The 25,929-nt window shown below is 52.3% G+C and overlaps 1 protein-coding gene across 5 annotated transcripts in view; it reads left to right on the forward strand.

Annotated features, from left to right (window-relative positions):
• MAP2K4 (mitogen-activated protein kinase kinase 4) overlaps positions 1-21,624 on the forward strand; it is a 106,519-nt gene extending 84,895 nt beyond the window's left edge. For all 5 annotated transcript variants that reach the window (XM_074607131.1, XM_074607130.1, XM_074607134.1 and 2 more), the window contains 4 exons: positions 13,559-13,636; positions 14,693-14,841; positions 17,284-17,329; positions 18,499-21,624. In XM_074607131.1, the coding sequence (XP_074463232.1) occupies positions 13,559-13,636; positions 14,693-14,841; positions 17,284-17,329; positions 18,499-18,612 (387 nt within the window). In that variant the 3' untranslated portion in view covers positions 18,613-21,624. The remainder of the gene's footprint in view (positions 1-13,558; positions 13,637-14,692; positions 14,842-17,283; positions 17,330-18,498) is intronic.
• Positions 21,625-25,929: the final 4,305 nt, after the last annotated feature.

Raw genomic sequence — 25,929 nt, forward strand, 5'->3', positions numbered from 1 at the left:
CTCTTTTTCCAAGCCAGCGGAGGCTGATGGCCGAGTGATGCTATGATCAAACCTGAATGTACCTGGGACGGAGTTAGGCCGGTCACGCTCCTTTAGAAAGGATTTTTTTTTTTTTTAGTGCAAAATAGGTGACTATTTTTGGTACAAAATAACATGACTATGTTCAGCCAGGGAGGGACTGATAAGGGCTGCTGGACGATGCTCTCTGACGATGAGAGCGTCTTGCTCTGCAAGGCACACTTGGCCTGTGGCACTTGCAGTAATTCTTGTAGCGTGAGCCCTCGCCCACCGAAGGAACCTGATAACACCGTGTTCACTGGAGCTGCGTCTCCAGATAGCCGCTGATAACAATAACCCTAGATGTGGGCCAGTGTGACCGCGAGCAGCCTGGTTAGGCGTCAGGAGCCACGTCCAGCTGCTAAGCCAGTGCTCCGTGGTTTAACCGAAATTGTAAGAGCTGTCACAGAAAGCAGCATGTCAGCCGTGGAGCTGTCAGTGCTGGAGAAGTTGTTTTGCTTTTGGCTTTGAATTCCCCTGTGATCATTATATTGAAGTACATGTTGGTGCCTTGTGTTCTCTGAGAGAAAGGAAGGAAGGCCCGGGCCCTGGCCTGCCCGAGGCAGTGGCCTGCGCCCACAGGGGTCTGGGCTGTTTGCTGAGGGCTCCCGGACGCGTGCCCGGGCCAGCAGCGGGGCTTTGCTCCGGGTGAGGTTTCACAATGTGCTGGCGGCAGCCTTAGACCTGCAGTGGGGCTGAGATCGCTCCCGGCCAGCCCCGGGTCCTCCCTGGAGATCCCTGCACCGATTCCCGGGGCAGCGAGTGCTGCTGGTTTGGGTGGGAGGGGAGGCCCTGGGTGCCACGCTGAAGCTGGCTGTGTTTGTGGCATTACTGCTTTCGCCTTCTTAACACTCAAGTGAACCCGGTTTCTGTGTCAGGGAGGAGGGATGAGACTGGAAGCACCTGGTTTAGGTAGGGGAAGACCTGGCCAGTGTGAGGATGGATGTCCTGCCCTGCCCCTGCTCCTTTGGGACCGCTCCAGGGGCAGTTTGATGGTGTCACACACGTCCTCGGTCCCTCAGATACTTTTCCCAGGTCATCCGGGAGCTGCCTGCTGCGGCTGTGCCCGGGTGCCAGCGCCCCGCGCTGCTTCGCCCAGCCTCCCCGGGGCTGCCTGCTGGGCAGCTGCTGCTGCAGAGCTGTCGAGATGAGGAGCTGTTATGGTGTCAGGAACCCACAACAATTTATTGTCATTTAGACCATTACTTTCTCACCTGATGGCCCCTCCCCACCTGGGAAGGGGAACTGGGGAAAAAATAAGGAAACCAAGGGCTGAAATATAAACAGATTTAATGGAATATGACTAAATAATTAACATTAATAATACTAAAAAAACAATATTGATCCCGATACGAATATCAAATATCCAGGGATAATAGCCAGCCCATTCCATCAGCAGAAGCCGTGCACTCCCAGCCGGGACAGCAAACGTGGGACACTGCGAGCGCTGCGGCTGCGGGAGGAGGGAAGGGCTCAGGGCTCCGGCACCGGGGCGAGGAGTTCTCAGGATGGCAGCCATCAAGGGAGAGAGAGAACTTCACAGCAAAGTTTCTAATTTATATTGAATGGGATGTTCATGGTATGAAATAATCTTGTTGTCAGCTTGGGTCAAGTGCCCGGGTCTCGCTCCTCCTCATCCCCGCACATGGTGAGCTCGAGAACACTGAGACCTTGAAACCCGCACCCCAGAGCTGGCTATAAGGTAAATATTTTCACTAATTCAGGCACTGGAGTCTTCTAAAAGTGCAGTTTTCCCAAGCATTAGAAGGCACTTTAGTGAAAAATAAAAATACTGAAAGAGGAATTAGTCCTGGGTCACAGAACCACAGAATGGCAGGAGTTGGCAGGGATGTCTGGAGATCACCCAGTCCAACCCCCTGCCAGAGCAGGGTCACCCAGAGCAGGTGGCACAGGAACGCCTCCAGGCGGGTTTGGAATGTCTCCAGAGATGGAGACTCCACCACCTCCCGGGGCAGCCTGGGCCGGGACTCTGCCACCCTCACAGCAAAGAAGTTCCTCCTCATGTTGAGGTGGAACTTCCTATGGCCAAGTTTGTGCCCATTACCCCTTGTCCTGTCCCTGGGCACCACTGAAAAGAGCCTGGCCCCATCCTCCTGACACCCACCCTTCAGCTATTGATGAGCATTGATGAGGTCCCCTCTCAGCCTGCTCTTCTCCAGGCTGAACAGCCCCAGGGCTCTCAGCCTTTCCTCAGCAGAGAGGTGCTCCAGTCCCTTGATCATCTTTGTTAGCCTTCTGCTGGACTCTCTCCAGTAGTTCCCTGTCCTTCTTGAACTGGGGAGCGCAGAACTGGACACTGAACCCCAGCTGTGGCCCCACCAGGGCAGAGTGGGTGTTGCTCAAACCAGGACGGGGTGGTCAAGGGAATGCACGGTGCTGGGGGGTACAAGCAGCCTTCTTGGTGCAAACGCATGACCCGTGTCCCAGCAGACGCACTTCTGCTTGTCCCTGCCTGTGCAGAAACAGAGGGCCAGCGCAGAGCCCCGTCACTGCAGTGCTGCAGCTCGGGGTGTCTCCTGCTTCTCATTTCTCCCTGGCAAAGATGGGCGCTCACTGGCATCAGCATTCGGGGCTGGGGAGAGGCTGTGTCCCCGCGCTTGGATGGCTCATGTGCGGAAAAGGAAAAATTCCCAAGGCAGATGCCAGTGACGGCTCTGAGCCCTGCTTCCTGCACACATAGAGGCTGTGTGGATGCAGGAGCTCTCAGGATCCTTTACCCAAGCAGAGCCGGAGCGAGAGCCTGTACTTCAGCTTCGCAGTCCTGACCCAGTGCCCACGTTTTCATCAGGTTGAGCCATTCATTGATCTGAACAGGCAGGCTCTTCGTTTGAATTCACGCAGCTAAAATCCTCTTGGATGCTCCTGAGTATTGATGTCTGTTGGACTTTTTTTTTCCCCCCTTCTTTTTCCTCCCCTCTGAAACTTGTCACCCAGCCATAATGTTTATGACTGAAAAGACATTTGGGAGGAGACTGGGAGACATGTGGCACCATCCCTCTGCGAGCGGCGGGGACTGGACCCAGGCGCTGCCAGCCACGGCGTGGCGAATGCTGGGGCAGATGCCTGAGCTCTAAGCACAGCCCTCCCCGCTTGCGTGCTTCTGCTGCCACCCTACTGCTTCCGGGGCTTCAGCTGAGAACGTCACCTCCGCTTACTCATTCACCGGCTAAAACTGTCCACGAGGTCTGCCCAGCGTGGGACCTCTCCTGTCCAAACTTTGCTCCTGGCATCAGGCGGCGCAGAGCCCGTGCCCAGCGGCTGCAGGGCTGAGCTCCTGTCTCTGTGTCGGCACCTCCACCCCGGCAGGACGGGATTTTCCTCCTCACCCGTGCGGGTGCTCCCCCGCACAGGGGGTTTCTATAAACCAGGGGAAACGTGTCAGCAGCCGCCTGCGTAAGCAGACTGTTTGGCCAGAAGTATTGCAGGCAGGACGGGAGTTTTGTGGAGGAGTATATTCAAAGCGGGGAAAAATTGTTGTTTTGGCCACTAGAATTTACATGGGGAGTGCCTAAAAGTCAGGTTTGGGAGATGGTTGCCCTCGGGAGGCATTGGAGGTTCAGCTGGAAACAGCAGCAGTTCCTGCTTGCCCTGGGTTTGCCCTGTGCAGGGCACAGCTGGCTGTGCTGGGGCAGCCCAGGGGAGCCCCCGCTGCCACCGTGATTAGCTGCAAGAAGGGCTAATTGGAAGCCACAAACAGCAGGACGTGATTGTCAGGGCAGTGAAGATGAAGAAGGGGATGGGCAAGGCTCCTTAGGGCAGGGAGGAAGCAAAGGCTTGTGCAGGTCCCAGGTCTGCAGGTCTCCCATCCCCCCGAAGCCTGTTTGGCTCTCGCTGCTCGTGCAGGTGAGGCTGGTGGGATTCTCTTCAGGAGGACACGTGAGTGTTTTGCAGGGGGACTGTCCAATCCTTTTGCTATGGCGCGGGCTGCTGGAGCTGCTGGAGCACCAGCCTGTTCTAGAAGAGTCTGAGAAGACCCTCCTGCTGAGTGGCGAGGTTCAGACTGGACCCCCTTGCTTTCTAAACTCCTTCTCCGAGAGGAGTCCAGGTGCTGCTGTGTCCAGTCTTAGCCTCTGACTGTAAAGAAGGGTTCGGACCCTCGGTTCTGCCACAGAGTTGGTTTATTGCAGCTCGAGCTGGGTAACTCTGAAGACACCCCCCCTTGATTGTTTCCCTGTGCCTTTTAAGGTGTTCATACGTCTGTTCACGCAACATGCGCTGACTTTTTGTCCAATCAGTTTGTTTAATAATCTTTAAATAGATTTAATAGCCATCTTTCGAATGTTATCTACTCATGCAGTTTCATCATACTCCCATCTTATCCACACTTGGGTCTCATCTATTTTCTGTTGACTTCAGATGGAATGGTTTCTCTCTTTCTTTGAAGGTCCTTTCCTTGAATTATAGGCTTGGTCCAGTTCATCTCGTTGTGCAAGACTCCCAGTACTTCTCCTTTTCAACCAAGCAAAGGTTCAGCTGAAGTTACGGTTTGTGGCCCAAGGCATCCACACTCATCACTCATGCCAAGCAAAATAATTCGTGCCAAGCAAAGCCACTCAAGTTTCAATTCAACCTAATTTTAAGGATGACACAATTATATAATGTTCTGTAAGTAAACTGTTTTAATCCCCAACAGAGCCTACCCCGGGCATCACGGTCTGGATGCAACTGAGTCTGGACTCCACCTCCTCCTTCTGTTCCCTGCTGCGGCGTGACCCTTGGTGGTGGGGCACACAGGGCACCCCGCCTGGTTCAGGATCAGGCATTCGTGGAGTGCAAAAGCTCCTGATTTCCCATAATGTGGATGGGGCCAAGATTAGAGCTGGGGGTGAGGGCTGTGCTTTGCAGGTAGAAACTTTCTGGGGTGAGGAGGCCAGAAGGACAGCCTACTGAACGCAGCCAGGGAAGCCTCCTGATCCTGTGCCCGGACCAACAGCTTCTGGTTGAATGGAAGACATCTTTTAGAAAGAGAAACCAAATTTTAAGGCTCATACTTCTAGTGACTCCATTTGCCACACGATGATTCACCTTTGCTGATGACTATCTGCATCTCGTTATGTTTTATTTTTGGTTAGGATGTGTGTAACTTCATCTCTGGGACCCTCTCTTGGTTCCCTCTCTCTGCTGCATCAGAGAGTCCTCTAGGATCAGAATCACACAGAATCACAGAATGGTGGGGGTTGGAAGGAACCTCTGGAGATCATCTAGTCCAACCCCCTGCCAAAGCAGATCCCATTGCACTGCTTCCTGCTGGACTCCTTTCCTTTTCAACATGTGTTTGGAGGCTTGTGCGTTGGTTAGGCTTTAAGGCTGTGAAAAAATAACTGGGTTTCCTGCAATTCAGTCTTTTGTAATTACTTCAAGGACTTCTAGAGCATCCCCACCAAAATGTCAGGCCCTCAGTGAGGTTCTGTGACAAAGTTACTTAGCAGCGCTGAAACAATCCCTTACAGCCCTCCAAAACTGCTGCCTCGCCGGAGCTTGGCCCTGTTAATCTATTTAATAAAGTTGTTGGAAGCAGCGATGGGGATGGCATTGAGGGGTTGCGTCGAGCTCTGGGTACTCAAGTGTGGCCTTCCAAAGCAACGCCAGAGGCAGAAGCCCTCCAAAGATTCTGTCCTGCATTAAAGATGCCTCTTCAAGCGTTGGAGAATCTACCACAGTGCCCATGAAGTTGTCCTGGTCATTAGTTATGCTCCTGATACCATCTTTTTTAATGTCTTGTTTTAATGGATGGCCATGGGCTCTTGTTCCTGCTTTGTTTGCAGGATTGACTACTCAGTACTTGCCACAGCTTCTTTCCCCAGTGGGAACTTTCTGACTCTGATGTAGTCACCTCTTAAGCTTTTCTTAGGAGAGATTAGCGACTGAGCGGCTTATCATCTTAAGGCGGATTGGATTGTATTTTATGGCTATGCTATAACACGCCCCCCAGGTTTTTACAAATGTAGACCCTGGAATTCAGCAAACTTCCAGCGTTTCTTTCATCTGCGGAGCATATAATAAGAGCCGCAGTTCCTAGCACGTTGCCCCAGCTACACAGCTTTAATCGTGAGGGTCCCCTGGGAGCCCTCCTGTCCCTCTCTAGGAGCCTGTCTGTCACCCCGGGGTGCTGCTTGTCCTGTGTCTGGCCGAGTGGGTCAGCGTCCGGCCTGACCCCAGCTTACCAAACATTCACATCACACTTAATTCTTCAGGAAGCCTTATTTGTCACACTAGCAATATTTTTATAATACGGAGAACTTAGCAACGCTAATTTTATATTTTCATGGATATTATTAGCCATAGGCCAAGGGAAGACAACACTGAGGTCCCATTATAGATCCTTTTCCCACGCAATAGAGTCCTTTTAACAACAGTTACACTCTGAACTCTATCAGTGAAGCCATTTCCTAACGCAAATTACTGATGCTTGATTTAGTGGCAGCCCAGACAATGCATCGCACTAGTTCGAGTTTATTACAGCCACGCATTTACTTTCTTTAACAAGACGAAGAAGGTCATCGAGAATAAGCTGTGCCAAGCCCAACGGGACCTCGTTGCCTTCATTAATGTTCCTGCCAATCTTTCTGTGCCTCGCAAGTGTCTGCCGTCCGCCAGTCCATCGCTTTCCTGGGATCTTCCTGCTATTGAGATGGAGGAATTCAAACGCAGCTAGGAAAGCCAGCTGGGAGGGGACGGTAATCCCATGTGAACGGAAACCAGCGTCTCCACCTGGAAAAAGCTGCCGGAGAAGTTTTTAAATGAAACATTCTCTCAGAGTAAATATGTAGAGGAAATAGGAGGGGAGGAAAGGCCATTCTCTAGAAACATGATCTCTGCTGATAATCTCCATGCAGCCACAGGCTCCATGGCTGACCAGGGGGGGGACAGGAAATCAAAGAACAGAGGGGATTTTGGAAGGAAAGCCTGAATGCAAAAGGTCCAAGCGGGGATGAATATTTTGGCTGAAGTGTTTTTTGTCAATAATAATACTCTTACCTCTTAGGTAGTGTTTTTCTTCAGAAGGTGTAGAAGCGGTGCACACAGAGACACTGTTACTGCTGCTCTCCGAGAGGTGGTAGACCGAGGAGCCGGGGGAAGTGGCAGATCCACCTAGCCAGCAAAGACAGAAGAGCTCATGTTCTCCCCTTCCCTGTCAGCTCTTCCACCCATCATGCTGTGTGTCCTTTGCTCTGCTGCGTCACACGCTGGATGAGGAGCCGTGTCTCCCCCTGCATCCAGGCTGGGCTGCCGCGTAGGACGCTGCACGCCCTCGGTGGCAATTGGTGCTGTGATACGGGTCCAGAGAAAACAAAGCGTTAATAGCTTTGTCAGTCACCTAGTACTGGAGAGCAGGGCTATAACTGTAGACAAGACTTTATCCGTCCCAGTGCGACTGCGATGCCTCGCTTGCTCGTGTGAATGACTCACATCTGTGCTCTTAGGCTGAGGCTTTTGCAGCACTGAGGTCACCTTCTGTGAGCTCCTACGTGCCCAGGAGGAGATCCAGAAAGCTTGTTAAGCTTCATTGCACATAAAAATTGAGATCCACATGAAATGAGACACCTCACCTCTTTAACAGCCAGAAGAAGAATTTGGTGTCACCAAAGGGAGATCGGTGTCACCTAAGTGAGAACCTCAAAACTCCCCATAGAGCAGAGCAGTAACACCAGCCAGGAGGAGTGGATGGGAGTTCACATCAGTTTGGAGCTCCAGCACCTACCGTAGGGCTTCACCTTGGCCACCGAGGTGTGCACAAGAACCAGCACAGTGAGTTCCCTTGAGAACAGTCCCCTCACAGAGCAGGACTGCCTGTCCTCTCCTTTCTGGAGATGGTGGTTGTGTCCGCGGGGCTGGTGGTGAGCGTCTCGCAGGGAGGTGAGCAGTCAGGCTCGTCCTCAGCCTTACCGGGTCTGAACTGCCAGCCCAGCCCTGTGGAGAAGTCAGGGAAGGGGCTTGCAGGAATGAAACATTTGGAGGTCTCAGCGAGCAGACGAGAGGGAGCTGTGTGCAGCATCCTCACACTCTGGAGGAGGAGGAGGAGGAGACAGGAGAAGCAGGTCCGAGAGCCCAGTGAGTCGGTGCCTCCTCGCCTGCCCCACTTTGTGCCCATCGCTTGCATCGCAGCCTGGGCCACGCTGTGGCACTGACGCTGGCTGCTGCCCTGTGCTCCGCTGGGGTGTGCAGGGGAGAGTGACAACATTTTCCTGTACTGAACAGCAGAAGAATTTCCCAAACCAGTTGTTTATGGTCCTAAAGATGGTTGGCATTGCTGTTGTACACGCGTGCAGGCAGCTGTTCAGAGACATCGCTCCCCTCCTTGCTGTGGCTTCGGGTTGGAGTTGGCCCCAAGAGCCAAATCGCTTGGGCAGCGACAGGTGCTTCTCTCTGCGAACCCTTGTGGGGCACCAAACGAGAAAGCCACAGTAACGGGGTCACCACCGCGGGGGAGTCGGCATTTTTGTCTTGAGCATCCCTAAACAAATACCCATGTGGTATTTCGGTTAACACAGCAGCAGAACAACATGCTAGGGAGCCTTGACTGTTGGTGCGAGACTCGTATCCAGTTTGCGTCAGGGCAGTGAAGGTCTGTCAGCTCTGACAGGCCCGGTTCCTGGCTCCCTGTATGCTTTGCAGCTGAATTTGGCACAGCTGATGCTGCAGCTGCACCCCCCAGCCCCGCTTCCAGGTCTGCGGTGCTTCACCTTGCTCCTGCCATAGGCCAGCGCCAGCAAGGTCACTGGACTTCATTTCACGTGTTTTTCAGTGTGAGAAGATAGTCTCCAACAGAGGCTGGCAGCTTCCGTCTCGCATCCGTCTGTTCCCCGTGGTTGGAGCAGAGGGAGAGCTTGTGTCATGTAGATTTTGTTCTGCTTTTTGTATTGCAAAAATTTAGCTCTTTCTGGTCATTCTTATCTCCTGGTAACCTTTCATTTTCTTCTAGTTTAGGGACACATTGGCCTAAGTGGCAAATAAGAATTTGTTATGTACATTTCAATGCCATGGAGGCAGTTTTGAGTTCGCAGTGCATGCAGGATAAAATTCCCTGATTGTATAACCAGTGACAATCCAGATCAGGGCTTCAAGAACTGGGTTTTCCCAGAAATGCTGCTTTGCTCTTCAGCAACATGAAACAGCTGAAGGCTGCGGGGATACGTGTGTGCATCTGTCCTTGTGTCACACCCCAAATTGCCTGTGTTTGCCTGGCTGGTGGCTTGGAGGCGAGAGAGGATCAGTGCTGCCCGATTCTGCTCGTTTTTTCAGTCAAGATGCTGGTGCCGAGGTGGACGCTGAAATGCAGAGAAGCCCCATGACAGCCTGCACCCTTCTTCGATGCATTCATACCCTGCCTCTTCACTGTCAGCACATCCAGCAGAGGGTCTCCATCTCAGCCGGTTCCTTTCCTGGCTTGCGCTTGGCGTTAGGTCACCTGGCAGGAGCCAGGCTTTGTCTGCAGCCCTCGTTCCAGGTGCCTGGAGTGTGACGTGCTGACTCTTCCTTCGTTGGTGTTAATTGCTCCCATGTCATCTCCATGGAAAATTCCTAGGATTCTTTTGCTCTCTATTTAGACAGGATTTATTTTGGTCCATTCTGCTTTCCCTTTAACTGTGCCACCAGGGTCTAGGGCCAGGTCCCTGTTGCTCCATCTGCTGGGTCGTGGTAGAAGGCTACCCCTTCGTGGGTGCTTTGGAGCAGCTCTGTCTCATCAGTGCCACCTACCTCACCAGTCCCTGTAACACACAACCTTTTAGTACTTCACTCCCTGACCAAACTACCTGCTCTCCAGGCAGTCCCGTAATTCACCGTGCTGCATGGAAAATGAATCCTTCTTCTGCAGGCTGTGAATTGCTGTACTCTGCTGCGGCACTTCCCTGTGGATCCGCGGTGTGGGAGCCCCGGCACTGGCAAGGCTGGCATTCCCATAATTTTGTGTGGCCCTGTACTGGCTGGTCCCTGGTAGCAGCCTCCAGACATGGTGATGTGTCCCCAGCAGCACGCAGGGTCAAGCCACTCACTGGTGTTCCCGCGCACCAGCGTCCATCTCATGGGCCCCATGGTGATGTGTGTGGGACTAAAGAGACAGTCTCTTGTCACGAGGTGGTCCTTGTTCCTGTGAAGTAATTTCATGGTGGGAAGGTACGCGCCAGCCAGGGAATCCATCTTCTGTTGCCAAAATTCATGTGGCCTGGCATGGATAGCGACCATGCCCCCGGAGAGCTGCCTTGCTGTGGGGCAGTGGTCCATAGTGGCCTGCAGCACAGGTAGCATCAATACAATCATCAAATCATTGAATCTTAGAATGGTTTGGGTCGAAAGGGACCTTCAAAGATCATATAGTCCAACCCCCTTGCTATTCACTAGATCAGGTTGCTCAAAGTGCTGTATAACCTGACCTTGATCACTTCCAACGATGGGGCATCCACAGCTTCTCTGGGCAACCTGTTCCAGTGTCTCACTGTCCTCATCATAAAATATTTCTTCCTTATGTCCAATCTAAACCTGCCCTCTTCCAGTTTGAACCTATTGCTCCTTGTCCTGTCACTACAGACCCTGGTAAAGTCTTTCTCTGTCTTTCTTATAAGCCTTCTTTATATATTGAAAAGCTGCAATGAAGTCTTCTGGAACCTTCTTTTCTCCAGGCTGAACAACCCCAACTCTCTCAGCCTGTCTTCACAGCAGAGGTGTTCCAGCCCTCTGACCATTTTTGTGGCCTCCTCTGGACCCACTCTACCAGGTCCATGTCTGCCTTGTGCTAGGAAGCCCAGAGCTGGATGCAGTGCTCCAGGTGGGGTCTCATGAGAGCGGAGTAGAGAGAGGGAGAGTCACCTCCCTCCGCCTGAGGGACAGGGAAGGGACAGCTTGGTCTGCTTGACACCCACTCTTGCTGCTGGGAACCAAGAAGGCAGGAGGAGCCACCAGCGTCTGGCAGGAGGGGTTGGAGGCAAGAAGATGCAAGGAGAGCTTTGCACAGAGGGACTGGTGTTGCAGGGCTGCAATCAAGGCAGCGCAGTACCAGGCACGCTGCTGGGCCAATGGGGTCTGGCTCTTCTGGGGCCTGAGGCCCGGGGATGCTGGGGGGGGCTGTGTGGGGGCCGTAGGCAAACAAGGTTGGTGGGGAGGGGCAGGTCCATCGTGCTGCCCATGGCATTGGGGCAGGGCAGGGTAGACACAGCATCACTCGTGAGCATGATTGATGAGAGTCCCTGGAAATTCCTTTTCAGTCTGTCACCTTCTGTACAAGGGGACAGAGGAGATGCCTACTCAGCCACATCTAATGCTGGTCTGTTGTTGATGCCATGTTCTTCTGTCCACCTTCCCACTGCTGGCATTTTCTGTTTGCTTTCTCAGGAATATTTTGTTCACAGAAATACATCACTGAGACCATTTTGACTTTTTCTGTGCCCATTAGGTGATGTTATTCCACATGTTACTTCCGAGCAGGGGACAGCTTTGATTTATAAGTCTGAGCTTCTCTTGTCCTTCCTGAGCTTGAGTGTGAGCCAGTGCTCACCCACGGGCTCCTCCTTGAGATGTTTTGCTTCTCACTGCAATGTCCAGTAACTGCCTGATACACCCAAGAGCATCCAGATGCTCAATGTCTGCCGCTTGTCAATTCTTCCTCCCCTCAAATGAGCAAGTAGCAGGGGCTGGGAATACACATTTTTCCATTCAGGTTCTCACCCCTCTTGCTGATTTCACGTACTTTTCCCACTCTTTTAGCTATGAAATTGTGGAGAAGTTGTCATTGCGTTTCTGTTCTCTGTATCTAAAGAAATGGGTTATTGTATTAGCTCTTAATTCTTTATCAGCTCATTGGCAGCCTGTTGGTATGATGTACCCGGTATGGAAAGACTGAACTCATCCAGCAAAGGCAGGATGCTGGGTTGTGAGCAGTTAAAAGCATGAGTATACCTGCAATATAGATGTGGTTGGTTTTGACTGAGCTACAAGATGAGCATGGGAAGGGCTGATGGTAGGTTTAAGAGAGGTGAATTTTAGTAATTTTGTTATTTTGCACACCCTCCCTTCAGAATTATTGAAAATTCCATCCGAGTCCTGAGAGGAATAACTAATACATGAGCTTTGGATGAATGGAAAGCACAACCAAAGCATATGAAAGCAAAGTGAAGGGCAGACCTGGGAGGGTGGGAAAGGCAGCCTGTTCCAAAGCTGTAACTGGGAGTAAGGATGATAAAACTCATCAGTTGCGCTGGGAAGGCAACGTACCATCTCCTGAGGAGCAGTGGAGACGAGGGTTGGTTGTAGGAGAAGCCACATGTGGAACCACTGAACCTTGGTGGAAACTTCTCCCTTCTCTATGCGGGTATGCATGGGTGGTGGCCTGGGCAAGTTTCCTTCTCGGAGAAGATCCCGGTGACGGAGAGAATGGGAGAGGTGTGGAAGCAGTCACAGCTGGGACAGCCGCGTGGGAGTGGTGGGCTGCAAAGAGGAGAGCTGGCAGCAAGGCAGAGCAGCCAGAAACGCCATGAGGGTTTGGGGGCTGGGAGGTACTGTGGGAACGTGGTAGTTTTCTCATGTGGTGGTCCACTGGAGGGCTGAGGTTGCACTAAGGGGCTTCATTCATTGCATGGCACTCTTCAGCTGGTATCTGCCACGAAATTCTATAAAAATGTAGCTTACAAAGCAACCAGGGCTTTCGTAGTGTTTCCTGTACCCGATAATTTAGTATTTTATTGCAATTCAGGTGCCTTTATTGTTGTTGTAGTCAAAATTGAATGAGACTCTGTTTCTTTTGACATTTTAATTATTGCATTTTTAACAAAAGAAGGCAGAATTGAGGTTTCTCATAAAGATGACATGCAAAGCATAAGGATGTTTTGTGCTGGTTCACCTCTCTGGATAACTCGCTTTTAGGTGCAAATCACCCATGCCTGGCTCGATACTTTTTTCTACAGAAAACTTTTTTGATGTCTGAAGAACTTGTAACATCATAGTTGCCTTCAAGGGATTCCCAAAACCTTGTAAAGAAGAGCTGTTCTTAAAATGCATTGTTTTTAATACCTCCTGAGGTTAAGCAACCTCAGAAGAATTCTGGTAGACTCTGCTAAACCTCAGCTCCTTGGCCTGGTGAATGAGATGTTTATTCCTGTTGTTATGATTCCCTCGGGCCAACTTTGCTGTAAAAACAAAGAAAGTAAGACTTCGTGTTAAAGGGAGCCGAACTTAAAACAGAACTAAACAAATAGACAATTACAACTGTTCACGCTGCGTGTAGAAAAGAAGAAAAACCAACAGCGGTTGGACTGTGCTGAATTGCCGTTTCAGATCACCTTTTACACTGTGCCCCCATAAAATCAATGTTTGATGTTAAGATGTTTCTCTGCAGGGGCTGAACATCTGCCCTGGCAACAAGTTTGCCTCTAGGGATGTGCCAGGCTCTGCCCAGCGGGATGAACTTAGAGTTTTTTCTAGGTTTGCAGATGCTTCTCATTCCTTCCTGCACGGCTCGGTGTTTGACTGGTCCTTCTTCCTGTTTCAGCCTGAAAGGATAGATCCCAGCGCATCCAGGCAAGGCTATGATGTCCGCTCAGACGTCTGGAGCTTGGGAATTACATTGGTGAGTGAGCGGGGGTTAAACCCTCTGCTGCGCGGTACGTTCCTGGTGGGTAGGCTTGGTGCGCTTTGCAGCGTGATGGAGTTGGTTGGTGTCAAAGACGTGCTCGAAGCAAAGCGCAGCTCCGCTGCCGTGAAGCATTTGCATGTTGTGATTGAAGTGGGCACCTCCTGGCTCAGAGAGAGTGTAAATCCCTTCAAGACAGATGGCTCTCCTGAGCCCCTGAGGATACATTTAGCTGCAGCGATGTTTTGCAGAGAAAAGAGATGTGAGCAGGGAAGAGGTGTCAGATCATAAATGAATTTTGTCCTCAAAATCTCAGATGAGAAGGGATGGGGAGTGTGGTGGTGCAGAACAGAGCACCCGGCTGGTGTAAATAAGCCTCTCTCAGCCTGGCGTCTGATGTACTTCAACTGTGTAGGACTTCAGTTAATCGTGGATCCCGATTGCTGATTCCTCTGTGCCTTAACCACAGACTGCTGGGTGCACACGTTGATAAATTGAAAAGATCTTCCCATCTTGAGGTAGTGAAGTAGAAAAAGCAGAAGCAATAAGTATGAATCAGTGCTTTTCTCTTCCCCACTGGCGTTTTAAAATGCTCATTTTCATTGTCCTGCAAGGAGTTTGACTTGATGATCCTTACAGGTCCCTTCCAACTTGAGATGATCTATGATTGTATGATTCTCATTATCCATTTTCTGTAGTGGTCGGTAGGATGCTTGGGAAGGGACTGGAGGATTTCACTCTCCTACTTTTGAGCACCCTAGTAAGAGTCTTGGTTCATTTTATAGTCAGTGGAGGAGAAGACATTGTCAGCATGGAAGTATGTTCACATTAAGCCAGGTTAAATCTGGAGGTTCTCCTAATGTAGGCAGCAGAACTTGCTGTTGGGTAAAATTTCCCCATCTCTTCTCTCAGCTGAGCTTCGTCTAGGGAACGGGATGAAGAATCTCATCTTAGTCTTCCTTTTTGGAGCTTCAGGGTCCTCGCAGACATTTTCTTACCCCGGTGGAACTTACCTTGTATAACTTGCCTGGTGCTGTTGCTGTCTCTCTGCAGTATGAGCTGGCCACGGGGCGATTCCCCTACCCCAAGTGGAACAGTGTGTTTGACCAGTTGACACAAGTAGTAAAAGGAGACCCACCGCAACTGAGTAACTCAGAGGAAAGGGAGTTCTCCCCAAGTTTCATCAACTTCGTCAACTTGTGGTAAGTGTTTCCTACTGAAAGCACTTGGAGTTGGCTTGTTTTGTCATTGCTAGGTATTCGGCAAGGGTCACGTGCCAAGCACTTAGTTTCTTTCTCCTGTGCCAATGTGAGGGTGAGGACCTTTCACGTTTCACTGTTTGGGAGTGATGGGAGACTTGTCTGGGTGGGGGCTGAAGGGCAGAGATTTGCTGAGAGTCTGTGCTCAGGAGAGGCATGAGAAGACCCACGGCAGGAGGTTTGTGTGCCCAGGTAAGGGCCTGGCCTCTGCATTCTGTTCCTTGGTATGACACAGCCGGGGGCCAGACCTGCTATTTGCCCTTTCTTCTGCAGGCAGAAGCCCAAGACACTTGGCAGTCTTGTCTCGTGGTGGGGCTGAGGATCTGTACTGGTCCTGCCTTTTGCCTGGCAAAGCCAGGAGCCTTCCCACCCAGTTCTGCTCAGCACAGTGACGGTCAGGACCTGCAGCGGGTGGCTTGCTTGGTGTTGGCTTCATGTCTTGTGTCAATCATGTCAAGATCAAGACTAGAGGTGCTTTTCTGAGAGGGCAGGGCTTCTGCAGCATGGTCAGCCTTGGATGGGGAGTGTGCAGGGTTTGTGGAGGTGGGGCTTGTGGCCGTCCATCAGCCCATCCTTGGATGGGGAGTGTGCATGGTCTGTAGGTTAAGGGCCAATTGGGAATTTTCTGATGAAGGTTCAATATCATTCATATCAAAATGTGGAAGGTGGTCAACATAGTTTTGTTAACCCAATGCCAAAGCACACAGGAGATCCACCAGTGTGACGACCTGTGTTCCTCTTCTGGGACCTTCTGATGCTGGACATCCCCAGGACAGGGGTGTCCAGCTCAAAGCTCTGTGACAGAGAGACTCAGCTTTAGACAATTGTAACTTTCATAGAATCACAGAATGGTTTGGGTTGGAAGGACCTTAAAGCTCATCCAGTCCCACCCCCCTGCCCTGGGCAGGGACACCTCCCACCAGACCAGGTTGCTCCAAGCCCCGTCCAACCTGGCCTTGAACCCCTCCAGGGATGGGGCAGCCACAGCTTCTGTGGGCAACCTGGGCCAGGGGCTCACCACCCTCACAGCAAAGAATTTCTTCCTCAGATCCCATCTAAATCTCCCCTCTTTCAGTTAAAAACTGTTCCCCCTCATCCTGTCGCTACACTCCCTGATCCGGAGTCCCTTCCAACCCAAACCAGTCTGTGGTTATGTGGAAGCGTGCATGGAAATTTCGGAGCAAAACTTGGTCTGTGAGCTGAAGGTCTGACTAGTTGCCTTAAAGGTGTTGTGAGGAGCTTATTCAAACCCCAAAACTCTCTGAGGTTAGAAAATGAATTGCTGTTGGGTAGCCTGAAGCGAGGATGTGTTTGCAGCGGCTTTCCCTGCCCCTGCACAGCTCTGCAGGCAGGTCACAGGACCAACCAGCGCCGGCGTTAATTACCCTCTGCTTCTCCAAATAATTTCAGTCCACGCAGTGGTAGTGCTGGTGCTTGAGAAAGGTCCAGCCGAAGCTGCCAGGGATGGAAAAGCAGCTGTTGGGAATTGACCTTGACTCCCCTCGTTTGGACAAGACGCTCCAGCCCTGCTCTCTCTTCCCGGCGGAGCAGCTCTGGCTCCGGGGGCTGGGTCTGCTGGTGCTGCACATCGCCGAGCCCCGTCCTGCAGCCCCTCTGCCTCTGGTCCCTGTCACCTCTCCTGTCCCCTACCATGGCCCCTGCTGCGGGGGCTCAGGTGGCCTTTGCTGCCGCCTGGGGCTGGGCGGCCGGCGGATGGTCGAGGTGCTGGCGGAGCCCCGCAGGAGGGGACGCTTTCCAGCCGGGCTCCCCTGTCCCCCGGCAGCCTGTGGGCAGCCACGTCACCTCTCCTGTCCCTTCCCGGTGGCCGTGGCCTGCTCAGTGCTGGATATGCCACCAGTGCCGGGAGCCCGGACCTGGCCCTGCAGAGCGGTTTGGGCGTCCGCTGACTGCTGCAGCCCCGACGCCTGCCCACGCAGGCAGAGACAATGGCGAGGTGCCTGTGTCACCCGTCTGTGCCCTGACAGGCAGCGCGGGCTCTCCCCTGCCTCCGATGGATGGAGGACAGGCCAGTGGCTGCTGAACACAAGGCGTGGTGATGCTGCTGTCAGACCCGTTGCCGTATGGAGGCAGTGGCAGGTGGGATGGCGTTGCGCTTGCAGCTCCTTTGGGCTCCCTCCCCAGGATTTGTTGGTGGCCACACTTGCTGTTCACCCATGCGGGGAGGGAGGGAGTCCCTGTGGCCACTCACAGCATGACAAGGATGTGTTTTCCAGAAAACACATTCCTGGTCTTGACTGGTTTGGGAGGCGGTGAATCCCACCACAACAGCAGTGGATTCAACGTGTCGTGTCAAAATTTGCATTTGATGTCTGTAACAATTTCCCCAATCCCACCTTCTCCTAATTCTCTTTCTGCTTTCTTTAGCCTTACAAAGGACGAGTCCAAAAGGCCAAAGTATAAAGAGCTTCTGGTGAGTGTGAAGCGTGGCTGCCCGTGCTGGCCGTCGCGGCGGTGCCGGTCGCAGAGCGGAGCTGGGGCGCGTGTCCGAGGTCGCTCCTTGTCTTCTCGGGCCATCAGGGCAGGGTGTGCAGCTCCACAGCCTGAGGAAGAGCACCACCTCTGTGCCACCGTCCCTGGCCTGTGGTCATGGCGATGGCCGGGATCGTTAGTGCCTGTACATAACCACAGGAGATGAGCGTGGAGGGATATGCCCCGCTGCCGTGGGTTGGTGATCCCTGACGTGGGCAGGCTCAGGCAGAAGCACGCTGGGTGCGCCATGTGAATGCTGCCTTTGCTTGAGGTCCTGGTACCGTGCAGGAGCCTTGTTGAACTGCTGGCCAGCACTGTCACGGGTGAAGGCCTCCAAGGCACAGGCCACACAACGAGGTTGGGAGTGCTCAGGCAAAAGTGAGACCTGAAAGCATGGCTCTGGAGTGAGACACCAGCAGAGCCTGTCTGTGGTGGGGGCGTCCTAAAGGAGGGAACGCAGTGAGGCTTTTGGGCTGGATAAGTCACACTTGGCAGCCATGCACCTTCATGGAGCGCTGGGCATCTGGAAGCCACCTCTTCAGGGGATGTGTGAAATCACGGCCTGAGTCCCTGGTGGTGGTGGTGTGATACGGAAGGACTTTCCCTGGTGTCCTGGCCCGGAGGGTCACTGTGTCGTTACATCCCGGCGGCTCTGAGTTGGGTCCGGCCAGTGCGGCCGCTGGGGCAGAGCAGAGGGTCAGGGTTCACAACTGGGCTTGGGACCTGATCGTCTGTTTGACCTCCGTAAGCCGTATCTCCCCATCGCTCCTGTCTCCCCATTGCTGACACGGCTGACAACGAAACCTCTCTTGAAAGGATTTCAGTGCGTGCCCATGCTACAAAGCCGCCAGGCGCTGCTGACACTGCGCCCTCACTGCCTCCTGCCCAGCAGTTTTGGCACCCCTGGAGTCCCATCCCGCCTCCGTCCTGCACGTTAGGGATTCCCCATGTGTAAAACCCGTGGACCAGGCTGTGTCCTGTTGTCCTACAGCCACCACCAAGCCCCGCGTTCTTGCGTCAGGCAAATCCATACATTAAGCTTCTATCTGGGGTAGCCAGCATGCGTCAGAAGGGTGAACGTAACCGTGTTGTCTCTTTATCTGATTCCAGAAACATCCCTTCATCCTGATGTATGAGGAACGCACAGTGGATGTTGCATGCTATGTTTGTAAAATCCTGGATCAAATGCCAGCAACTCCCAGCTCTCCAATGTACGTTGATTGATATTGCTGCTACATCAAACTCTAGAAAAAGGGCTGAGAGAAAACAAGCTGTAAAGAATTTTCATCACATATTGCAGTGTTTTTAATGCTCGCCCAAACACCATGTGCAATAATATTGGTGTTATTTCCATCCTGTCTGTATACTGTTGTCACATATAAAGTGCATCCCTGTAATACCTGATCACACAGTGTTAGTGTTGGTCAAAGAGAGACCTCATCTTGCTCTTTTGTGGACATATTCATGAAATGTGGAAATAAGTACATTTATTTGTTGACCGTGATTGGATAGCACCTAAAATTCATTTCTAGACTCAAAACTTGGAGACTTCTCAGCAGCTACTGGAAAGATTTTTCTCTCAAACTCTTCCAATTGTTGTTTCAAGTAATAATAAAAAGCAAACAAACAAAAGTTAGGCGTTGTCTGTCTGAACATTAAGAGACTTTGCCTGGAGGGAGAAGAACGTGCTTAACCAACGAGATGCTTTGCCTTCTGGAGCTAGAAAGGCAAAGGAGAATTTTATTCTTCACAAAGTGCAATAGATTTTACTGCTATGAAATTCTGTTGCTTTACAGTCGCAGTGTACTTTCTGGGGACAGTGTGCTCAGCTGAACTTCCTGTTAAAGAGAGATCATGTTAAATATAGTGAATATGTCTTTACCAAAAATATGTTGCGTTGAAAGAGGCTAACATTAAACTATTCAGAGATGGGACATAATGTATTCTTTCTCCTTTTACCAAGCCAGCCACTCTTCACTCTTAACTAGGTGTCCTGTAAATTGTTACCTGGTAAGATAAGACCTTTGACCTGAAGAATTATTAAACTACTCAATTGAATTTAACCTGCTTGTGACCTGATTTATAGCTGCACAGTGCTCACCGCCAGCTGGCTTTGCCTTGCCTTCGATGAGTGCCGTTCACAAAGTCTGCAGCTGTTTTAACGAGCCGCCAATGGATGTCTGTGACTTCTGGCCCGCGTTTCTCCTGTTCTCCCCTCTCCCCAGCCCTGATGCGCCTTTTTGCTGACCCGAGACCAGCCCGGCAGCGCTGCCACCTCCCAGCCCAGTGTCCCTCTCAAGAGCAAACCTCAGCGCTTCCTTCTCGCCGCCAGCGGGATGGTGGGGATGTCCCCTGCCGGGTGTCCCCCGCCGCACCGGGCTCCGTGCCGCCCGCGCCTGCCAATGTCACGCTCTGCTTAGCTTGCTGGAGACCTCGTTCACCACCTTCTGGGCATGTTTAACCGCTTTTGTGACCCTCTCTAGTGCTTGTCACTGCACCCCAGAGCAAACCTCACTGAAACTGGTGCAGATGGAGATGAGGGCACCTCTAATGCCTTGTGGGCTTTGGGCTGACCCAGCAAGTCCAGGCAAGCTGTCGTCTCCTCGCCCTCTGCTCAGTAAGAAAGTGCATCAGTCTTTTTTTTTTTTTTAAATTGACATATTTTTCAAAGATTAATTGTTCCCGAATTAATTTTTTTTCCCCAAAGCATTGCAGCTTTCGGCTCTTTGGGAGCATACCAGGGGTACAACGGAGGCTGCAGGGTCTCTGATTTCTGTTTCAAATTGTCCAGTTTAGCCACTTGTTAGGACTTTGTCACTGTTACAGCGACCTACTGTCAGAGCTCTGCGGCGAAACGGGACCCAGGACGCAGAGGGCTCGAGACGCAGTGGGACGGGAAGCGGCGGTACTGGCAGGATGCCCAAGGAAGGGGCTTCCCACGTCAAACCAGTGCTGCCGAGAACAGACTGGGCTGCTGTGGGAGCACTGGAGACCAGCACATCCCTGCCCCGGCTGCTGGGCTGGGCAAGCAGAGGGCCAAGGCTGTGCTCGTGTGGACGGACACTGGGCGTTTCTCTGGCCGTGGAGGTGACGCCCTCACCCAAGGCGTACAGCGCTGGCATCTCCCGCTTGGCGGTGGCAGCGGGTCCCCGGCTGCGGCTGACGTGGTCCCTTGGGGTGCAGGGCGGTGCCCTCCCCCTGCCCTCCCCGGACGGTCTCCCAGCGGGGCTGCTCCTCAGGCGGGGCAGGCGCTAAAGTCTTCCCGAGGTGGAGGAGGCAGAGCTTTCTGAAGTAACTGGTCATTCCCAGCAGCTCTGGTGAATCACGTGGAAGGATCAGTTGAACAAGATACTCAGCGTATCCAAAGAGGTAATTCTCCCCCCCGGCCCATAGCCTCAGAAAACGCAGCTTTTCTCAGGCTTGGCAAATCCCCGCAGCTGCGATTCGTCTCGGCAGCCTTCATCCCCCGTAGGGGGACCTCGGGCGCCCCGAGCCTCTGGGGGTGTGGGCTGGGGGCACCGCAGGGACCCAGGTCCGGTAAAGACAGACGCAGGCGGAGGTGCTCTGGCTCTGCCCCCACCTTTCAGTCATCACGGTCTATTTCCCATCCTGGTGACAGGGAGCCCAAGCGCCTGCCACAGGGCTGACGCCGAGATGGAGCCTCCCAGGCAAGCGCCGGGGTGCGCTCCCTGCTGCCCACCCTCCGGAGCGGGGCCCTGGCAGCGCCTCCGGTTTGCTCTGGACGGATGGGAAATGGAAACGCGAAGCTTTGAGCCGCGGGTGGCCGGTTCAGGGGTGAGGTGCCGTGGCGCGGGCGGCTGTATGGCAGGACACGTGTAGCGTATGGAACACGGCTTATTATAAAGGGTGCACCATTTGTTGCAATATATCTTTATTTAAAAAAAAAAAAATAAAAAAAAAGGTGTATAGTGTTCCAAAGCTGTGAAAATAGTGTAAGAACTGTACATTGTGAACTCTGGTTATTATTTTTTTTCTTGTACCATCGAGAAATGTATAAAAATTATCAAAAAGCTGATGTGCAGGGATGTCACCTTATTGTCTGTAAAATGGAGCTCAGGAACATAACTGCTTCAAAGAGCTTCAGAATATTTTGTCCAGTATCCTGGTTTGACTTCGTCTTCTATTTAAGATATTATCCATGGATCAGAGTGTTTATGTAATAGTTCTATCATTTGCCTGCAGGTCAGTTGTAATAAAACTAGGATGCGACTGTGACCTTGGTATTTTCATTTTGTAAGGTCAGACATGAATGGGAAGATTCATTAAAAAAGCTGTTGGAAATACCTGGCTTCCAGGAGATTCCTCCAGGCAGACGCAGCTGTGCAGGAGACGAGCAGCCTTCGAAACCGCTTATGCTAAATTTAAAAAATAATAATAAAGTGTAGGGAGACCTGGATATATTTTCTTTCCCTGGAAGGCTGCCGAGCTCTCTGCGCTCGGGGGCTGTCTCAGGTGAGCTCTGCACGCTGTGCTGGTGGCCGAGGACACCGTGTCCCTGTGAGGAGGGCGGGCGGCCGTGCCCGCGCTCTGGGGACAGGGCGGCTGGTGGGCACAGCTTTACTTTGGCGAGGACAGCCCATGTCTGCAAAGTCTGATCTAAGCATACCGAGGAATCTAATTCCTACTGCCAGACCTCCTGGTGCTGGGACAAGTGTCTCCTGCCTGGAAGCCACAGAGGGCTCGGAGAGTGCGCAGGCAGGTGGGCAGAACCGGACCCCAGTGGCCCCACTGGACAGGGGACACAGTGTTGGGGGAGAGGGGCTGGCCGTGAGTGCTGTAGCGCTCAAACTGGTTTGATGGGACTGCTCCAGGAGCGCCCAATCCAGGGATGGGGAGAGGCAGAGCGTACTGGCAGGGATCACTGGTCACGGCTCAGCTCAGGACCAGGAGTACTTCCGAACGGGTCGAGTAACCTGGGATTGGCTCTCGCAGTGTCCCTTCATGTGAAGGGTGAGAATTTTATTAAGGGAAGGCAGATAGCAGAGCTGAAGAAGTCTTGCTGCGTAGAGAAACACCGTGTGAAAGGTTAGTGGTGGTTGAAGTCTTATCAGTTTGCATAAATTCAGTGTTTCCACCACATGAAGCTTTTTTTCTGGAAGGTTCCTGTTGCCAGCACAATACTCGCCATATTTTGGACCACCTGCTGTCCCCGCTCTTCAGCCAGAGCCCAGGATCCCTGATGTGGTGATCTCCAGGTAGAAGACAAAATCCAACCACGCACCAGGGCAGCTGGGCAGAAGCTGGAGGACCTGGTTCTTCACCTTACAGCTCCTTTTTCCATAATTGGGGCTGCTCTGGGTTTCTGTTCTGTTTGCACTGCAACCTGCCTTTGCATCCTGAGATTGTTCTCAAGGAAGATGTCCCAGCTGGAGGAGCGAGAGAAGCTGGTGGCTGGAGGCGAGTCCACCTGCACATACCCTGCACTGGCTGTTCCCATGCTCTGCAGCGGGCAGAGGATCCCTCTCATCTCTTTTCTCCTGTGACGGTGGCATGCAGAAGGGACTGTGTTCGCAGCCATTTCAGCTCCTCTCAGTTGCCCTTTGTTGAACTCATGCTCAGTTTTCCTCCTGTGGACTCTTTTCCGTGCCCATATGGACTTCACTGCCTTCGCTGAGGACCTTCGTTGTCATTGTGTCACTGCCAAGGGTGGAACAGAAAAACCCTGACCCACATCCCAGATGCCGCTAGTGTCTCAGACAGGACCCGCGCCTGTGCAGTGCCACTGTTGCTGCTCCTTTGAGCCCTTGGACAATTCCAACATTCCTTGCTTGAGTGATGTACGATGGCTTTCTCCAGCCCTGGTGCTGGAAGTCCTCCTATGGACATCCTGACCAGGTCCATATGGCTTGACTCTGGCTTCTCCCTCTGAAGCACTCCGTGGGCTCTGAGACTGCCCTGGGGTCTGCACTCAGCGCCGAGGCTGAGGAGCAGATGTTTGAGCCAGGCTCCAGGTAGACCTTGAGCCACTGACCACCCTCTTTGTGCCCAGTGGTCCAGGCTGGCATCTCATACCAATTCCTCACATCTTTATGCACCCTCTTGCATGACTGAGAAGCTTCTCAGACCTTCACGAAGCATTATATAGCATACTGTTATCTATTATTATTATCATGAGTCTGTGGAACTCCAAGACCAGCTTTGAGGCTGGGATGAGTTCAAGCACATCCTTGCCCGGACCCGAGCACTGTGAATGCAGACGTGCACCACCACCTCTTCCTGTCAGGAGCTCTTTGAGTTGTGTGCTCCGTGTTTCCACTGATCTTCTGCCTGGCTTCCCCTCACCTTCATTGCAGCCTCTTGTCCCCTTTGGTGGCCATGTAAGTATAACTGAAGTGCTCAGGCCTGGGTTAATAGCGCAGGTGCTGCTTAGAAATAAATATCTTCATTTTCACTTTGACTCCTGATACAAATCACAAGCGTGGGCATTGCTTCGAACATGTTAACGGTCCAGGGAAAGGAGGAGTGGCTGCTCTGATGAATAAGAAAAGAAAGCGGCTCTTGAATTTTTCCATTATGTTTCAAGCTGTGCAAACGCTCGGAGAACGGATGGAGGGATGAAGCACAAACCCCCTCTTCTGGAGACAGACAGTGCACCGCCACAGTGGCAGTAACAGCAGGGCAGGCTGGGGGGCTCTGCCAGGCCGTGTGTGACTAGAAGCCGTTATTGTTGGATAAATCCCAGATGGAAGGGCTGGGCAGGCCCTTCTGCCAGGGGAAAGTCGGTGTCTCCAAGCGCTTGCTACTTCAAATGGCAGATCTCTGCTCAGCTGCAGCAGAAGGACTGGGTGCAGGGACGTCACTCCGCAGGAGCAGCTGTGCCCCCAAAAGCGCGGAAAGGCTCGGGGAGTGGGGAGGACGACGGGGACTGGTGTGTGCGGGGAGACCATGGGCTCACGCTGGGGAAAACGTGCGTGTTGCAAGGTTGTATGGTACCTGCGTGTGTCCGTAGTTGTGCTTGTGTGAGTGCAGACATCAGACCGATGCTGAGAACCATTGGATGACGTGCTTTGTGTGAGCCGAACACCTCATTAGACACCAGACACCTCCTTATTGGCAACCATCCCCCACCGTCCTGCCCAGAGGACTGGTGCTCTGCCCTTTCTTCTCCCAAATATGGTCCCTGCTCGACAGAAGTCAGCACCTCAGATAGAAAGACAAGAAGCAAAATTTGGATGGCTGAATTCTTTTTATGCCTCTGGGGAGAAACTTGACTTTAGTGGCCGATCATGGAGGTGGTTCTCTCCGCTGGCCAGACAGGAGTGCAGCTTGTTGGACAGAGATGGAGCCAGCCACTGCTGCAGCGATCTGGATTGTGTTCAGTCAGATTATTTTGAGAAGAGGAGGAGATCCTGCACCACCACCTGAGGAAAACAGGTTTCTCACCAAATTCAAGATGGACTGAGAACCTGTCTGCTGCACGTCAGTAGCTCCATGGACCAATTACAAAGGGCTTGTCTTGAGAAGCTGTTGGGTGTTTCTGAGAAGATGAGAAGAAAGAACTTTGACACGAGGCCCACCAGACATTTGCAGAAGTGGTTCATGAGCCATTCAGTTTGTGGCCACCTCTACAGCCACAGTTTGTGGCTGACCCAGGAGGCACACTGAAATGTCGGTGCTCCACAGAAGCCCAACCCAGCAGTGCTGCTCCATGCAAGCACACCCTGGCCAACTGAAGATGCTTTAAGAGAAAAAATACGTGGAGAAAACTGTGATGGGTGCGTGGTCGGAAGGTGTATCTCAGCCTTCTGTGTAGTGCAGAAGGCAGCCGCTCTCCTTGTCCCTGCGCCAGGATCCTGCACTTCTTTCTCCTTCTGCAATTGGGTGTGAGCTGGAAAAGCAGGAGGGAAGCAAACGAGGAAGGAGGATGGAAAGATTCAGATCCTGGGATTACGTATCACAGTGCTTTCCTAACGACATTGGAATATGATCCCAATTTCAAGAGGTCAGTGGAAACCAGCTTGAAATCCAGCCAATTCCTGCTTCCTGCAGAAAAGTCAGTGCAGCTGAAGCCACGCTGGTGGGATCCCCACCACCAGCATGTGATTTGAATGCGGGGGCGTTTCCAGTGAGGGGTGCCAGAGCCACTTCTCCGCATGGTGCTGGCTGAGGTTGGCACCAGGAAGGGGGGTTACTTGGACGGGAGAGGTTTGTGTCCCTGGGGAACATGTTTTCTTACCAGATGGGCAATGCAGGAGATGCTCCATGTCCTCTCCTGAGGTCCCATGCTTTTGTAGTGTTGAAGGCCAGTAAATATGGTGCTGCTGCTGCTGCTATGAGACCGCAGCCTTGTGCTGGGCCAGCAAAAGGGTCTCAGGACCTGCCAGACCTTGTCTGAAATGGCCTTAGCCTGCCTGGAGCTTTGCTGTAGCTTATTTAGCTGTAACAGCAATTCTCTAATGACGAGACGATCATTACTTGCTTTGTTTTAGCTCTCCTCAGTTGTGTGATGTAATGGAGTATATATTTTGTAACTAATGGCTAGTTATAATGAGAAGTTCTGTGCAGAAATAACCATCTGTG

The sequence above is a fragment of the Larus michahellis genome, chromosome 14 (genome assembly GCF_964199755.1).
Source record: "Larus michahellis chromosome 14, bLarMic1.1, whole genome shotgun sequence".
Classification (NCBI taxonomy): domain Eukaryota; kingdom Metazoa; phylum Chordata; class Aves; order Charadriiformes; family Laridae; genus Larus; species Larus michahellis.